The sequence below is a fragment of the Poecilia mexicana genome, unplaced genomic scaffold (genome assembly GCF_051168715.1).
Source record: "Poecilia mexicana isolate PSO_F unplaced genomic scaffold, ASM5116871v1 scaffold_13, whole genome shotgun sequence".
Lineage (NCBI taxonomy): Eukaryota > Metazoa > Chordata > Actinopteri > Cyprinodontiformes > Poeciliidae > Poecilia > Poecilia mexicana.
In genome coordinates this window covers 24,402,906-24,419,816 of record NW_028263382.1, presented here as the reverse complement: position 1 = coordinate 24,419,816, position 16,911 = coordinate 24,402,906, and the positions used below count along the sequence as shown (strand labels likewise).

Genomic DNA, 16,911 nt, shown 5'->3' with positions numbered 1-16,911 from the left:
TTTAGTGGCCTGTTTATTACAGAACTTAAGTCACATCTAACAAATAAGAACTAAAAGTAAAAAACTGCACAACCATTTATATTACTTTGTTCTGTGGGAAGGTTTATTAATGAACATACTTAAAAAGTTTGAATTTTAAAAATTAGATGATAAAACGTTTTTGTATGCAGTGTTGTGCAATCCTGTCAGTACAAGAAAAGAGAAAAAAAACCCACCAGATGTCAACATATATTAGAAACACATCCCAAACATGAATAAGATTGTATTGGTGGAAATTATGGTAATCCTATGTTTATTAGAAACCACAAGATTATTAAGAAAGCAACAGAAAAGTAGACAATGATTTAGGAGGAAGCAGAGAAAAGTTTAAGTTACGTTACGTTTTTTCAACAATGTTCCCCTGGTTTTTCAAAAGAAAAATCAAATTATTTGGGTATTTTTCCTGTTTACATGTCGTGTTTTATCTATGCCTCCCCCCGGCCAGTAGAGGGCGATACAAAGGAAGCAGGACATCCAACGGAAACCAGGCTTTGTAAACACGCCTGAACTTTCACCTGGGGGTTGAGAAAACTGATAGAAACTGATGTAAATTATCGTTTACTTTTCACTGTGGAAATGGAGAGGAGCGTGCAGACAGTTTCAGCTATTGTATCTCTGGGGTGAGAAATAATTACTTGAACTTTTCTTGCACTACGACCCGGCTTATTCTGGTTAATATGGCCAATCGTTTAAAATGTAATAATATCTTCGGGTTAGCTTAAGAGCTAGCTGTGATTTATGGCTTCATATTTCTCAGTTAACCTTAAAGTTTACTGACTCGGGACTTGACGGTGCTTGGTGAAACGTGTTGGCTGTCTGCCCTGAGGTTCACCTGTCGTCTTCACTTCCTGCTCAGGTACCCTAGAGGAGGCCGCTGCCTCCTGCGGTGCGGGTGTGATGAGCTCCCCTGTCCGCTGCTCAACTGGCTGTCCGCGGAGCTCAGGACTCTGTGTCCGGAGCTAACAGGTGAGGACACAGCTCCTCCGTGCGGCCACTTAGTGTTCAGCTCATAGTTAAATCATAATTACTAACATAACATTTCCTATTGTTGGCAAAGGTTTAAAATCGGGTAAGAAAAAGATAACTTTTTTTAAACTGTGTGATAGATCGACAACGAGTATTGTATACCTCTAAAATGATTGGGGGAAAAAATAGCGTATCAGAGAGTAGTCTTTTTGTTGGAAGGCATAATTTTAAAAACACGTTCAAATGTGGAAGCAGGAGAATCAACCACTTTGTTAAACTGACCTTGGTTTATTGTTTTTAGACCTGAGGGGAGCAGGTGACGTCTTGTTGGTGGAAGAGTTGAGAAATTTGATGTCAAACATGTTCTCTCCCTTCGCTGTTATGACTGATGTGCTGGAACCGTCTGCCCTCAACAGGATCACCGGTGAGGAACGGCTTTGTCTTATGGACGATGATATATTCTCTAAACAATTTGGAAATCGCACCTTTTACTTTGTGAATCTGCAGACTTCCTTGTCTCAGAGCTGCTAGCCGCTCATGTAATCAAGGAGAAGGAGATGCATCCCAAAGAGAATTTGACCAGAGAAGAAGCACCCGTGAAAGAGCAGCGAGTTGAACATTACAGCTATGATGATTTGTGTGAAGAATGCAAAGACGGAGATGCTGCAGACACAGAGAAAAGGAAGGCAGAGATGCAGGCGGAGTGGATTCCACTGCTGCATGCGCTCGGTTTAGATGCCTCTTCGCAATTTGAAGATGTGGAGAATGAAGTGAGCCCAACTGCAGGACATTAATAAACTTTATCTGCACTGAAAAGTCCTCAGAGCTTAAGAATTGTTTTTTTAAATTCAGGTGAAGTCGAGGCTTGTCTGTCTACCAGGTGGAGACATGACAAACCCTCTTCTGAAAACCAGCCTCAGCTCAGAGCAGTGGGTAAGTTCACATGGAAGTTTGCCTGTCATATAAAACTTCACATCGATAATATTTAAAACATTTTTCTTTTGTTCCTTTCAGACGCAGCTGCAGAAGATCAATCAGACTCTGTCTGTAGATTATCAGTGTCGGCGACAGATGATGATTAAACGCTTTCAGGTCACACTCGAGTCATTTGCGTGGGGTGAGAAACAAAAGGTATTGTGGCAAATCCTTTCTTTAAATGAACTCGAACTGAATTAACAGCTGAAATGAAAGTGGATCCTTCAGTTTTTGGTTAAGAGTTTAGATTTTCCGTGTGAGACAACAAATTAAACTAAATTTTAGTTTGAATAGTAAGTTTGTTCATATTTTTTACATGAATAATGCCAGTCAAATTTCCTGTTTTCTTTTAAATATTCCTTTATATTTTTGAAAAGTAATTTAGGTAGTTTACAGTGATATATTTTTACACAGGTCAGTGATGATTACATAATTAGAAACATAGTTTCTTACATCTGTGTTAGACTGTAATATGTTCAGAATAACAACCAGCACATTTTGACTTTTACGCACAATGTCACAGCTTCATGACATTATTTTTAAAAGTTTGTTTTGTGAGTGAAGGTTAATTTATCTCAATAATTCAATTAAAAAAGTGAAACATCTTGTATTTTGATGACTCGTCACACACAGGGTGATGTATGTCAAGTGTTTGTTTCTAATAAACTTGATGATGGTGGTGCACAGCCAGTGAAAAGCCAAAACTTAGTTCCTCAGAACATTTTAACATCACATAAGACCAATAAAAAACAATTTTGGACACAAAACTATTCTGACTATGTTAGCAACTCCACAGTCATTGTTGGTCTAGAGTGCTAAGCATACGCATATGAGTGGAAAACTAAGTGGGGGGAAGAAGTGTGTTGAGTAATTGCAGCCTTGAGAGAAATTTGAATCCATTTAAAAGTGTGGAGGAAAGTCACAAGGCCTGAATTGGAGCTAAAGTTGGTACATCAAGACCTGACATGCCAATTCTTCCTGGGAAGCGGCTCCAAATGTCACAAACTACTGGATTACTGTCTACTGAACATCTCTAGTACATGTTAGCTTTAGTTAATGACTTCACTAGAGCTGCGTAGACATAAACTTCCCTGGTTTAGTAGTTTTTTTGCTTGCAGGAGCGCAGAGCTGTTCTAGACTCGGTGCCGTCTCTGGTGTCCCTCACCGGATCCTCCCAAGTGTCTCCATCACTCCTTCTGGCTGCCAGAGAAGATCAGTCCTTCATTGAACCAATAAAAGCTGGGAAGACCACTGCCGTCTACAAGGTGGAGCTGTGGACATATTTTCGTGGGTGAAGCCATCTTTATTTTTTTTTAACCTCTGATGTTGCTCTCCCTAGATGTTAATGGGCAGCGTCCCAGACAGAGGAGGCCGGCCTGGGGAGATTGAACCTCCTATGCCAACATGGGGAGAACGAAGAGCACAAGGAAAAGGAGGAGGGAGAGGAGGTGGACACCAACAAAGGTACCGGAAAAAGAAAGGGAAAAAGGAGTAGCGCTCTTTCTAGGTGTTATTTGATAGTATGTTTTTCTTTTTTGTGGGATATAAACGGGTCAGAGGATGGTGCTTGCAATATAATTTTTAAATGATGAAACTTCATAATTTGTACTCCTTTGTATATACATCATTGAGACCATTTCTGAAGTACTGTAAAGTGTATAATTACTACATGTTCTGGTTCGTGACCAGATATTTCTGTAAGATTTATTTCATTTGAGAGATAAATAAGCCATTTTTTTATCTGTTGGCTTTCCATATTTGGAGATGAATTTAACAATAAACTTGAAACAGATTTGTTTTGTTGTTTCTGTGACTCGTTGTTCTCATGTTTCCATCACATGAACTATTTTAACCTGTCTTGAAACTGCTTCTATTTCTGTTTTTCCAAAATATTGGAACTGTGGTGATTATTGCTCCCATTTTACAGGATTGTTTAATAATAATATCAAACCTGGAGTATTGATGACTGGCTGCTATGAAATATCCTTCAACAACCCATATCAGTCCACCTTTACTCCTGACCTTCAATTCTCTTTGCCCTATTTAGTTACATTTTCTGACCAAGCACCAAAGTTCCCACGTTATAGATAAAAAATAATAATAAAAAACTCTTTAAAAAATGTGTTCAAATTTGCGGATTTGTCAAAGGATTCTTATGACACGAATAAAATGAGACACAAATAGTTTAAAACCATTAACTTATAATTTGCGAGTTACACAATTGTTTTTTGAGGCACCGGAAGTCACCCGGAGGATAACTGATGTAACACATGGAAAGTTCCGGATTAACTAAAGGTCGAGATAAAACCGAGCGTGTGTCGCTGCGGCTCAGAGTTGCGCCAGTCTTTTCTCACAGTGACAGTGAAACAAACCTAGTTATTGAAAATGCCACGGGGAAGCAGAAGCCGGCCCGCCAGGATGAGCCCTCCCGCCAGGTAATACTATATATCTAATGTTGTTAGAAGTTGTTGAAACCGTATGAATTTGGGGCGCGAGTTAGCCTACATGCTAACACCGAGGTAACGGTAACAGTGTCGTGTGTCAGACAGAAACTGAGCCAGGAAACTTAATGAGATTTACTGCTGTCAGTGATATAAAACTGTATTTAGATGTTTTAACCAGAGAGTCGAGTTATTTCAGACGTCATCGACTGAAAGGACTGAAGGTCACTCTGCGCTAAAATGTCTTACAGCAGCGAACATTTCCATTTAAACCAGCAAACCATTCTGTATTTATAAAGAATACAAAGGCATATAGACATTAGGCTACACAGATATTTCACCCAATATACTGGTTGTATATTAATCTGATATAACGTATTGTTAAGGTTACAAGTAGTTTTTTTTTGTTGTTTTTTTATAGGTACTTGAAAACTCGGTGGCTTAATAGCCCAACAGCTGATGGATTTTTTTTTTAAATATTTTTTTTAAATGTATAAGTGCACATCAACATAATAAACAGTGATGTTTAGTCTCGCCAGTTCTGCTACGTAACACGACCTGAAGAAACCTCCAAGTCAGTGACCTTAAACAACACCAGGCTGGACTGTTGTGTAGTTTGTACATTTAATTTTTTTCAAATGGGAAAAACTCTTTATGAACAAACCTCTGTATTATTAAACCCCATATTTAATTTTAGTTTATTAGTCCACAGTGATCCAGATTTAATTTTTAACATTATCTCTGCTAGGAAAAAAAAAGTTTTGTACTATTAAGTTTGGCCTCTTGTTAATTGAACTTTGCTTTTCACAGCCGGGCACCTCCATCTCCTCCACCAATGGCCAGTGCGCCATCTCACGCCCCGGTCCCCATGCAGGCTGCTCCGTCTGCAGTGGGCGCTCCGGCTGCAGCGCCCAGACAGCCGGGTTTGTTCGCACAGATGGCTACGACAGCCGCCGGTGTGGCGGTGGGCTCTGCCGTGGGACACACCATCGGCCACGCCATGACCGGAGCCTTTAGCGGAGGACGCTCTGAGGCTGCCAGTCCTGACGTCACGTACCAGGTAAACCGATGAGCAACCTGCCGGGAGACCAGGATTGTGTTAGAGAAGATTATTTTGTTTACCAGACAGCTGGCAGGATTTTAATCACAGATCCAGTAAAGAGTGGTGATAAAGTGTACATGACAGCTAAAGCTCTTGTTTGGATCGGCAAAGAGAAGAGAAAGATTCAGTACTGTAAGCAAGAATAACCTCTTTAAAGAGTCCAACCTGGAATCAGTGGATTTACTTCAAATCGAGAAGTCGAGTTCAAAAACACACCTATTGGCATACATCAGAATTAAACTTCTTTGCATTTCTATGTATAGAAATGTTTAAGAGCTAAAATACGCAAGTGCAAATAATACTTGAACTGTGAACACGATTTTAATGCAGGAACAGAAATAAAATTAAAGAAGCACATTTGACAACAGAAACAGGAAAATATATGAAATGCAGCCTGGAAGTATTGCTTGTAATGATAAACATCTTAAGTGAGCCCGACTTGTGTTTTACAGTTTACTATAAGAATTGTATCTCTGGAAGGAGCTGCAGATACAAAATGTTGCTTTCTACACATTCAGTGTATCTGTCAGCACATCTTCATGTGGTTTCTGTCCATAGGAGCCGTACCAGCAGCAAGCAGGCCAGCAGCAGCAGGAGGTCTGCTCCTACGAACTCAAGCAGTTCCTAGAATGTGCTCAGAACCAGAGTGACCTGAAGCTCTGTGAGGGATTCAGCGAGGTACTCAAACAGTGCAGGTCTGCTAATGGTAAGTGTACAATAATTATGATTATTTCTGAATCTGTTTGCCAGGTAGCTTTTATAATTTTCTTTTATTCTATTAAAAAAAACTGTCAATTTCAAGTTTTATCTTCTTACCAGTACATTTCAATGATAAATGCTTTTATAGAATATATTTAAAATAAAATTAGATTCTTCTATAAAATCCAAGCCTTCTGCATGTGATTCAGAAATCTAATTTTAATACATTGTGTATTTAATGTACGGGCTGAAACTGGTTTAGGCTCCTTTTGCATGAATTACTGCACCAATGCAGCGTGGCATGGAGGACATCAGCCTGCAGTTCTGCTGAGGTGTCAAAGAAGCCCAGGTTGCTTTTATGCGGCCTTCAGCTCTTCTGCATTAACTTTTAGTTGCCACTCATCTTCTTCTTGACAATTTTCCAGACTGTTTGAGGTCACTCCAACGTTGTTGAGCAATCAAAAGCCAATGGTCAGATACTTTTAGTAGTTTGAAGACATCTCAAGGGCTCCTGAAAAAAATTAATCAGCATCTCTACAAAGGTTGACAGAGGGAAACATGAAGTGCTCTTATTATTTCCTTATACATATCCTATTTCTGTCTCTGGAGACTCAATCCTTTATCTCATTAGTCTAATTAAGGCGCTTCTGATACTGGACGTAGTTTATAAGTGACTTTAAACAAGGAACGCAACAGTTGTAGTCCATGTTCTGGATACGTATGTTTCTGGTGGCGCTTGAAGCTCTGAGTCCAGTCACAGTCCACATGAATCACCTCCAAACTGCTTTGCTTCAAAAACCTCTGCTACCGGTGTTCCTGGTGCTTTTACGCAAAAACACCACTTTTAATCAAACCCATACCTTCCACTCAACTTTTCATTAAAATGATTGAATACAACTCTGAACACCTGCAAAGTTTGTTGCACAATTGTCAAATTAGAAGTTTACTCTGTGCAGTTGACACAGCTTACCATCGTAAGCTGTGTCAAAGTTATATACTTTTAAAATAACAGCTCAGTTACATTTTCCTCCTTTATATATACATCTTTTATTTTTTTTTCTGATGGGGATAAGAAAATGAAGGAAGATTGAGAAAGTAAAATAGAACAGGATGACTGCAGTATTATGAAAGGCTGTTACTCAATATAACCACTAGGGGGAGTAGTGTGGCTTTTTAAGCCTCATTCCTGGTTTTCTTAGTGTTTCCTAAATGCTTATTTTATTTCCTATAATGTAGAGAAGGATATTTCCTGTTATTATCGACAAAGTAGAACAAACCTCTCATTGAACTTTTCTTTTTCTCTTTAGGTTTTTCTTGAGATGGAAACAAAGTCCTGCAGAGTTGAAATCACACGTCAGCTCACCAGATTCTAGCGGGGTGTAATCTACAAGGGATCAATAAATCAATCAATAAACATGCTTTATTTAAATAATTGACTGGCAACATTATTTTGTAGTGAGAACACTGCTGCAGAGTTTGTAATAATAGTCTTATAAATACTGTTTATATATTTTGGTGTCATGTTTTGAGTTGAGTGTAATTTTAACAGTGCTTTTCATTAGCAGTGCTTTCATTATAAAATCTCAAATAACACTTAATATGTAGAATAAAGCTCCTGGTTCTCACCTTATGGTTTGGTTGTAACGAGGAGAAAACGAATAAAGCACTTGGATGATAATGTCGCTGTGTTTCATTTCACTGCCTCCTCAGTCGGACTACATTACACAACGCTGAAATGTTTCTATTCTTATCCGTTACACTCTTCAATTAGATTTAGGAGCTTCAATGCAGGGATACCTCAGGGCTGCAGCACCTGTCGTGTCACTCTAATCTCAGTACAGACCACAAACTGAACATGGAAGTGTTTCAAAGTGTCCACAGCTGTGGGAGAAGAAGCTGCTGGTTGTGAGTTTGGGGATCTCTACTGTGTGCATGTGCTGAGCTGCTGCTGCGGAAGAACCCATTTATTTTTGGCATTTGACATTAAAGCTCAACCTTTATAACACGGGACCAGCAATCCTACAGCTATTCCGCAGCACTGGGGTCTGACTGGATGTCTTGGTGGCTGATTTTATGCTTTTTGGAAGGACGTCCTGTTCAAGCATGGAGTACCTCTGGAGCAGCTGAAAGAAAGAACTGAACGACGCAGTGAGTAAGCAAAGCGTTTCTTTGGCTTTACTGGAGATGGATAAATGAAGATACTGAAAGGATCTGATATTAAATAGAAACATAATCACACAATGAAAAATCTAGAACAGCTTTTAATTTGAGTACTTTTATTCAACGGGGGGCAAAAATATCACTTTGTTGGGCAAAACTTCTGACAAAAGTTTTAATTACTAAAAAATGATCTTTGACTATTTCCTGGTTACAGGCACTCTTGTCTGTAGTCCTGAGTCCAAGTTTTTATCAGCTCACCCTCCATCTTTCTAAAGGCTTTAGATCTGAGGACAGGGAGGAAAAATGTTTTTGGTGAATCATTTCTGTTCATTTGACTGTAGATCATTTGAAGTATTCTGCTTCTAAACAACCGATGATGACCCATTCCCAGTTTTCTGGAAGAAACATATCTGCATTTCAAATGTCCTTAAAAACTAAACAGTTTGTGATGCACTAACTCACCCTTGGTATCATCCGACTACTGTATTCAGTTCTAGAGCAAATCCTTTCCTCGTTTAGCAAACTCCCTACATTTATAAGTGAGAGTAGGACAAAAGAAATCATTTTCCTGGCATGTAGATGGCATCTAGTGGGTAAGGAAACTTGTTGACCTCCTCCAAAGTCCCTCTTTAGCATCCTGTCTCTGGGCTTGATTGAAATGTTCTCGATCCTTTCCTATTTAGAAGAGTAGCTAAGAAAATCAGGCCATGCATGTCATAATTATACCAACTTAATGTTAAAGGCCGAGAGGTGGTGACACCCTGGACAGATGGTCAGTCCATCACAGAAACGGGAAGTAATGAGTTGCTGGAGCTGGACGATATGACTGAAAAACATATCACTATATAAGTGTTCAATATCAGTCTTACAGGTAATTATTAATTAGTTTTTTGTTTTAAATGTCTGAAATACTCCCAAACTGGTGGCGTGACTTTTCCTGTTTTATCCACAGGAAAGGTGCACAGATCTGCAGCAGTTAAGGGGGCAAAGCCAAGCCACAACTGTGTGCGTTACTCAACAAGTTGTTGCTTAGTAACCAGACAGCGAGTGAGTTGATGCCACCAACCTTACTAAGGCTTAGAAACTAAAGCACTTCCTTTGCCTTCCTCCCTGTCACTATACATGTTGCTCATGATTTATTGTCCAGCCCTAGGAATTACTCATTAAAAGTTGACACTCAGAGCAACTTGAGAAGCCCCTGTGTTGTGCCAGTGTTGTTTTGAGCATGTGCATTTCCTGCAGTGTGCTGTGAGCTATAAGAGGAAAACATTGCACACATTTGGAAGTGAACCAGCGTCGCTCCGTCATGACCAAAGAGGAGGAGATCCCAGACTGGGTGGGAGCGAAGGAGTTCTACGACAAGTACGACCCCAAGGAGATTCTGGGCAGGTATGTGAGCAAGCACCGCGAGACACAGAACTACTGAAGGTCCAAGCAAAAACACAAGAATGTAGAAAATTTCTCAGGGTGTGAATAGTTTTTTTGTTTTGTTTTGTTTTTTTAGGTCATTGCATGCACACCCCTCTTCTCCGGTTTTTATTTGTAAAACATCCATGGATCCCTTTGTTTTCATTTCCTTCACACTTTTAAAGTTTGTGGTTGTCAGTTGACTACATGTGACATGCGTCCCATGAGTTTTTAGTGAACTGCCACAAAACCCACAGCTTGCTCATTGTCATTCCCACCGCCTGTCAGATGTTACGTAAGGCTCAGTGTGCAGGAGGCAGCATTCATTAACTTCAGCGTGTTGTGGACAAAGCTTACATCTCTAAGAGGGTTTTGGTAACGGCAGTCATGCTGAGTCATTACATAACTTCAATGCATTTCTCACATACAGGTCAGCAGGTCGCTGGAAGTGAGGACATTCTGTTCATTGACAGTCAGAGCCACAGTCAGGGGGGCGGGTTAGTTTCAGCAGGTTGAACTCTGAGACTGAACCTTTAAAAAAAAAATCAATTTCATCAGAATACAGTAACAGAAGTTTTAATTCATTTGTGTGTGCAAATGAATGCTAAAAGGCAGATAAAAGCATAAATTATCATATGAAACTGAAGTTCCAACTAAAGTGAACAGACATGTAAAGTTTCTGCTCGGATATTAATCAAGATCCCACACAAGCTGATGTTTTCCTCTCTTCATTGGACAGGGGAGTAAGCAGTGTGGTCCGTCGCTGTGTGGATAAGCGCACAGATCAGGAATATGCTGTAAAGATCATAGACATCACCCCGTCTGACAAAATGACTCCGCAGGAGATCCAGGAGATCCGAGAAGCGACGGTCAAGGAGATCGACATTCTTAGGAAAGTTTGCGGGCAGGAAAACATCAGTAAGCACTTTCTCTTATTCTCAGTTTAACTGGAATTTTTTTTTTGACCTTTGTCCGATGATGCTTAGGTATTTAGCTGATCCACTGATGAACTGAATTCTCCTCTCCAGTACAGCTGAAAGATTGCTACGAGTCCAAAGCCTTCTTTTTCCTGGTTTTTGATCTGTAAGTGTCAGGACTGACAGATATAACACATCAAATATCCTGCAGCTTCTCTAATGTCTTGTTTCTTTCCCTCAGGATGAAGAAAGGGGAACTTTTTGACTACCTCACAGAGAAAGTAACTTTGACAGAGAAAGAAGCCAGGTCAGAAAGCAAGTTTTCTTAGGCAGTGCAATGTTTTTAAAGACATTTTACAATTTAACGTGTTACTCCTTTTAGAAAGATTATGCGTGCTTTGCTGGAGGTGCTCCAGTTCCTTCACAGCCAGAACATTGTTCATCGGGACCTTAAACCTGAGAACATCCTGCTGGACGACAATATGAACATCAAACTCACAGATTTTGGCTTTGCTGTGCAGATCCAGCCAGGACAGACACTGAAAGGTGAGTGAACAGTTTCCATAGTGACCAATTTAAACACGGCAGACATCTCATCAAAATTACCTTTTAAGTTTACCGTATTTTCCGGACTATAGAGCGCACCTAACTATAAGCAGCGCCTACAATAAAAAAAAAACAACAACCTGGAAACGTACATATATAAGCCACACTGGGCTATAAGCCGCTGATATCTCCGCCGCTCTCAAGGACACAGCAGAGGGCTGCGCACTTAATAAATCTGCTAAGGACGCAGTCCTCCGTCTCCAATGTCGAACCATGGATTTATTCACGCCGAGCTCACGTGTAGCGGCTATCAATCTGATAACATTCAACTTAAAAGCTGCATCATATGAGTTTGAATAAATTTCTCCATCGTGCCTGCTGTGCTTGTTCTAAATGAAAATGAGCACTTTCTTCTTTGATTTCCAATTTTGACTTCCAATGATTCACTTCCTGCTAAAGAGCCCCCTGGCGGCTGAAGAAAAATTCACAGAAAAGCCGCACCGGGCTACAAGCCTCTTGGTTCAAAGAGTGGGAAAAAAGTTGTGGCTTAGTCTGAAAAGTAAGGTACATAAATCCTTACAAACAGACATAATGACAACTCCAAGCTTTGACTCAAAGTTCAACAATAGCTACAGTGTCACTTCCTGCTCTTGCGGTCTTTGCTGCCTGCAGAGTTTGCTGGTCATTACAGCAGCAGTTGGTGGTCGGGGGGCGTAAATCTGGATCTGGTTGCAAAGTGTGCTTCCTGCTATGAACAGCACAGGACACCGCGTACCGCCACAGAGGGTCGCAGTACGCTGCGCTTTCTAAATAGACTTCTCAGAAATCTGTTTAGAGGCTCAGCAGAAGTTCTCTACCACCCACTAAACACCCCGACTCTTTTACTGTACTTCTATGTTGAATGTTGGTATTTATAACTCAAAGGATAGCACTATTATTTATCAGTCATCACTGATCATACCATTATGAAAATGTTAATAATGCTGAGACAAGAGTGTAATGACTAATAATTGGGAGCTTATTTACCTATAAAGGATTTTTTCTATTAGTCACATTTATTGTTTATTAACATTTACAATCATAACAGGAAGTAAATTTTACCTGACATGTAGCACCCTCATTTAAAGTCCGTAAATATCAGGCTTATAAGACTGTTGATGCACAGTACATGTGCCGAAATATATCAGTCATCTCATTATAATATAAATTTATATTAAAAAAAATAGAGAGAAATTTCAGTAATTATCCACATCCATTAAATAGGTGAAAGAGAGTTTCCTTTAATTAAATGTATCTACCACATTCTGGGTTTGGGATTTTTTTTTCATGCAAAAGAGATTCAGATATTTTATAATTTACTTTTGCAAAGAGATAATTACACATACTGGTGCACTTCACCAAAATAGAAGACATAAAGCAGGAAAAAACATTTTTGAAGTATGAAAGTTTCATATTATGAGGTTATACAAATGAAAAAAAAATGTTTGCAGGCTGAGAAAGTGTGTTTGAGCAAAGCAATATATAAAACTGATTCAGTAAAACCAGCAGCAACGGGCCAAAGAATACAGTTTAAATAAAAAAATTAAAAAAAATAAATAAATAAATAAATATATATACCGTATTTTCCGCACTATAAGACGCACCTAAAAACCTTCAATTTCCTCAAAAGCCGACAGTGCGCCTTATAATCCGGTGCGCCTTATATATGGACCAATATTGAGCCACAACAGGTCCAGCAACGGACCTTACCACAGGGGCCGCGTTTCATTGGCTAATGCCCATTTTAGGTCACAGTGCAGCTACCACGTGCGTGACCGTCTCACAAACACAAGCTACAGTAGTAAACATATGCTAATGTACATTGTGGACCATCAAAACCATGAATGCCGACTTACCCAGCCTTGCAAGAACAATAGGCATCAGTGATCTTGTCCACAGCTATATTTATGCTGAGGGTGTGAGGATCTGCTGTTTTCCTCATCTATCGGTAGCTTTTAGCTGTGACGCGCACAATGTTGGAGGCATCCAGTGGCTCAAACACCTTGATGTCGTCCAAAAAAGATGACATGAACTTGTTGGTTCCCCTGTCCATTGTCGTGGCTGATATGTTGTGAAAATCCGGCAGAAATGCTACGCTAATTAACTCAGATCGAAATGAAAGACGTCATGTTTACACAGACATGCAGTAGGCTGCTTACGTAGTTGGTCCACTACGGTAAGCAGCCGCCAACTTCTTTTTCCCCGTAGAAGAAGTAGTGCGCGGTGCATGCTGGGATAGTTGTCAGAACACTGGTTTGTTAATAAAGTTTGATAATACATTTAAAGGGGGGGAGGGGCAGGGGAAGAGAGACAGAGACTGCAGCGGCAGCGTGTCGGTTGGTCTGTGTTACCCAGAAAGCAGTTGGGCATAATATCGCAACACCAACACCGTGAGTGAAACAACGACTGGGCCAGCCTACTATATAAAGTACTCGGGGACCATTTCTTTATTAATGTGGATGTGTAATAATAGAGTATGAAGCGTCTATTCTATGCGCCTTATAATGCGGTGCGCCTAATGTATGAAAAAAGTCCTAAAATAGGCCATTCATTGAAGTTGCGCCTTATAATCCGGTGCGCCTTATAGTGCGGAAAATACGGTATATATATATATATATATTTTTTTTTTTAAATGAGTGGCTGTAAGAAAAAGTTTAAACAAATCTAATTTCCACATTTAGGGAATAAAATTAACACTAAATTGTTTGAAGAGGAAAGGTTTAAGTCGACTTGGGGGTGAACAAGGTCATGTCCTTTTATACAATGTATCTGATTTCAACTGCACTTCAATTCCTACAGTAGATATTATTCAGTTAATTTTCTATCTAGCTCTGAAACAAGGATGTTTCTTTGATCAAACATTCAACACTCCTGTTCACCAGCACACAAACTTGTGGATGCAGAGTGCAGTATGTTCAAAAAGCAGAAAGAAGTGTGCTCAGTTTTTAATAGTAAAAGTTTCTGTCTGTTTGACTGTGTGTTTCCTGCAGAAGTGTGTGGGACGCCTGGCTACCTGGCTCCTGAGATCATCGAGTGCTCCATGGATGCAGGTCACCAAGGATACGGTACAGCTGTTGACATGTGAGTGACCAGAGACGAAACCACGTCCGTCTCACATGAGCTGTTCTGTTTATGCTGCTATTGAAGCTTCAGTTAGATGGTTGATGTATAGTTTCTGCTTAACCAGGTCACAGATTTTCCTGCTGTTGTTTGTGTTTGCAGATGGAGCGCCGGTGTGATCATGTACACGCTGCTGGCCGGCTCGCCGCCATTCTGGCACAGAAAACAGATGCTGATGCTGCGGATGATTTTAGCAGGGAGCTACGACTTCTCATCTCCAGAGTGGGAGGATTGCTCTGACACAGTCAAAGATCTGGTAGGTTTGTTTTGCTTGTCTTTGCCTGCAATAAGCTTTTAGAAATCTAAAAGTGGCGTCGTGCCATTTACTCAGATCTCCCGGATGTTGGTGGTGGATCCGAGGCAGCGGTTCACTGCGTCAGATGTTCTGAACCACACGTTTTTCTCCCAGTACGTGGTGAACGAGGTGCGACAGTTCAGTCCATACAGGCGGTTCAAGGTAAGGAAACGTCAGATTTCAAGACAAATGGAATCAAAATAGTTTGCTAGCATTTGAAGAGTTTGCCTGATTCGAGAGATTTCATCCACAGATTAAAAATGAAACAGATGCTGAGGTAACGGTTTCCTTAACAAAAATTATTTCACTGGACTGAAAGATTTTTGAGATTTGTTTTTGGTCTGAACAATCTCCTAGACTGTGGCCAAGTCTGTTCCCATCAGTTATACACTTTATTAACTGAATTTTAATCTTTTTTTTTTCTCAGATTCTTACACCCTATGGGTGTAAATCGCACCAACAATAAAATCAACAGACTTAATTTTTTTCATTTGAAACTGTAGAGAAAAAAATAATCAAAATACCCACAATATTTCCAATTCGTACTGTACAAAGATTGATTTGCACATCACAGTTAAATAAGTAGTAAATCCCCCTGTTTACTACTGCTTTCTTTTCTGGAAAGCACAGAGGTGAGATCTTTCTTGTGGCTATTTTTACAGAAGCACTCTAAATTCTTTGGGTTTCTTGGCTGTTGCTTGGCATCTTGAAGTTTCAGCCCAGATTTTCTGTACGACAGAGACGTGGAGACAGACTCGGTCTCCAATGAGCCGTCTTTGGTCGCTCCTTTATTACATTGATGGTACTTCTGAGTCTTTGTATAGCTTAAAGACCCATTTCCTGGGTTCTGGTTGAGAGCCCCTCCAAGCAGTTAGATTGTGAAAATCTAACTGTGATTGTGATTTATAAGAAAACGGTCACTAAGAATAATTGACATCTAATGCTGCAGTTGGATTTTTAAATGTCATCCTTCACATCATATTCTGATTTTCTTCCAAATACTGGGTGAATTTATCCCAAAGAGTTTAATTTTGGGTTGAACAGATCAGATTTTTCTCTCAAACCACTGAATCATTTTTGATGTTCACTGACCAACTTAAGACGGGTCTCTACATTTTCCTTCACGTACATTTACCGATGGTAAGGTACCTTTGTTACTGAGCTTCTACACTATAGTGGTGGCCAGTTGTTACCTTTTAATTTTATTTTCCTACTATAATCTTAGAAACAATTCTGGCCTATACTGACATCCTTTGGTCTTATTTACTGTATAATGTTGGAGTGGCTGAAAAGAGAAAAGAAACTACTCCATTTCAACTCATTACATTATGAATTAACATCTGAATCTTCATTAAACGCCTATCATTTACTTATTAATGACAAAATACAAAAGAGAAACAGTCAATTTGGATCACGATTTAAGGCGAAACTACCACTCCGTTGTTATGAATGGTTACGTTTCTCCATCAGGTCATCTGCATGACCGTGCTCGCCACGATGCGCATCTACTGCCACTACCGCCGTGCCAAACCCGTCACCAAGGAGGTGATAAAGAGCGACCCGTACGCCGTCAAGCCCATCCGCAAACTCATCGACGCATGCGCCTTCAAGATCTACGGCCACTGGGTCAAGAAGGGCCAAACTCAGAACAGAGCTGCGCTTTTCGAGAACTCTCCAAAGATTGTCCTGCTGTCCCTAGCCGCCGAGGCGGATGAGCAGGGCCAACACGGCTGGTAAAGTGGCCACAGGACTGGGAGTCACTTCTACTCCAGAAACCGAACTGGTAAACTGAGAAACAGCCCGACTCGGGTGTTCTTTGAATGTTAAAGTTTGGAGGACGTGCTTAAAAAAACTTTCTATGCAAGAGAGGCTTTTGGATTTCTGTTTTGAAGAAGCAGAGAAAGTTCTGGAAAGTAATAAGTTCTTAATTTAGGGGAGCGTAGCATCCAAGGCGCTGAGTCAAGTCTTCAACTTTTGTCAGACTATTTATTCACTTACGTAAGATCGGTATGTAGATTTTAGTTTTAAATTTTGTTTTTTTCCCCAAATGTCTCAAGTCTGGATGGCTGAAATTTCATTGAACTTGTATATTTGAGAGTGTACAGGCTAAAAAGATTATATAATGACAATTGCTCTAAGAGAGTACTTTAATTTGCATAACAAACATATTTATTAAATCTTTCATGCATTTGAAGGTTGTGTCTT

At 40.0% G+C, this 16,911-nt stretch overlaps 3 protein-coding genes across 4 annotated transcripts; all 3 read left to right on the top strand.

The window, feature by feature from the left end:
* The first annotated feature begins 506 nt into the window (after positions 1-506).
* Positions 507-3,772, top strand: LOC106927279 (protein FAM98C). 2 transcript variants are annotated; one of them, XM_015002739.2, is made up of 8 exons: positions 507-659; positions 896-1,005; positions 1,307-1,429; positions 1,513-1,775; positions 1,858-1,938; positions 2,020-2,136; positions 3,099-3,245; positions 3,320-3,772. In XM_015002739.2, the coding sequence occupies exons 1-8, from the start codon at positions 616-618 to the stop codon at positions 3,473-3,475; spliced, it is 1,041 nt and encodes a 346-aa protein (XP_014858225.2). In that variant the 5' UTR covers positions 507-615; the 3' UTR covers positions 3,476-3,772. The 2 variants fall into 2 exon arrangements, with proteins under 2 accessions (XP_014858225.2, XP_087868048.1); XM_088011922.1 differs by lacking the exon at positions 896-1,005 and having other exon boundaries at positions 535-659.
* Positions 3,773-4,252: 480 nt separating this feature from the next.
* chchd2 (coiled-coil-helix-coiled-coil-helix domain containing 2) lies at positions 4,253-7,900 on the top strand. Its single transcript, XM_015002741.2, has 4 exons — positions 4,253-4,415; positions 5,232-5,481; positions 6,082-6,229; positions 7,530-7,900. Exons 1-4 carry the CDS (start codon positions 4,366-4,368, stop codon positions 7,538-7,540), a joined length of 459 nt encoding a protein of 152 aa, XP_014858227.1. The 5' UTR covers positions 4,253-4,365; the 3' UTR covers positions 7,541-7,900.
* Positions 7,901-8,017: 117 nt separating this feature from the next.
* On the top strand, positions 8,018-16,900 carry LOC106927278 (phosphorylase b kinase gamma catalytic chain, skeletal muscle/heart isoform). Its single transcript, XM_088011921.1, has 10 exons — positions 8,018-9,429; positions 9,625-9,771; positions 10,529-10,707; positions 10,818-10,872; positions 10,948-11,013; positions 11,089-11,252; positions 14,282-14,372; positions 14,514-14,667; positions 14,743-14,868; positions 16,177-16,900. Exons 2-10 carry the CDS (start codon positions 9,689-9,691, stop codon positions 16,441-16,443), a joined length of 1,185 nt encoding a protein of 394 aa, XP_087868047.1. The 5' UTR covers positions 8,018-9,429; positions 9,625-9,688; the 3' UTR covers positions 16,444-16,900.
* The last annotated feature ends 11 nt before the right edge of the window (positions 16,901-16,911 follow it).

Coding starts and splice junctions, on each gene's coding strand:
- chchd2 (XM_015002741.2), top strand. CDS start 4,366: ATGCCACGGGGAAGCAGAAGCCGGCCCGCCAGGATGAGCCCTCCCGCC. Junction 4,416..5,231: donor AGGATGAGCCCTCCCGCCAG/GTAATACTATAT, acceptor TGCTTTTCACAG/CCGGGCACCTCCATCTCCTC. Junction 5,482..6,081: donor GTCCTGACGTCACGTACCAG/GTAAACCGATGA, acceptor TTCTGTCCATAG/GAGCCGTACCAGCAGCAAGC.
- LOC106927279 (XM_015002739.2), top strand. CDS start 616: ATGGAGAGGAGCGTGCAGACAGTTTCAGCTATTGTATCTCTGGG. Junction 1,776..1,857: donor TTGAAGATGTGGAGAATGAA/GTGAGCCCAACT, acceptor TTTTAAATTCAG/GTGAAGTCGAGGCTTGTCTG. Junction 3,246..3,319: donor AGACCACTGCCGTCTACAAG/GTGGAGCTGTGG, acceptor TGCTCTCCCTAG/ATGTTAATGGGCAGCGTCCC.
- LOC106927278 (XM_088011921.1), top strand. CDS start 9,689: ATGACCAAAGAGGAGGAGATCCCAGACTGGGTGGGAGCGAAGGAGTTC. Junction 14,373..14,513: donor TACGGTACAGCTGTTGACAT/GTGAGTGACCAG, acceptor TTGTGTTTGCAG/ATGGAGCGCCGGTGTGATCA. Junction 14,869..16,176: donor GTCCATACAGGCGGTTCAAG/GTAAGGAAACGT, acceptor TTTCTCCATCAG/GTCATCTGCATGACCGTGCT.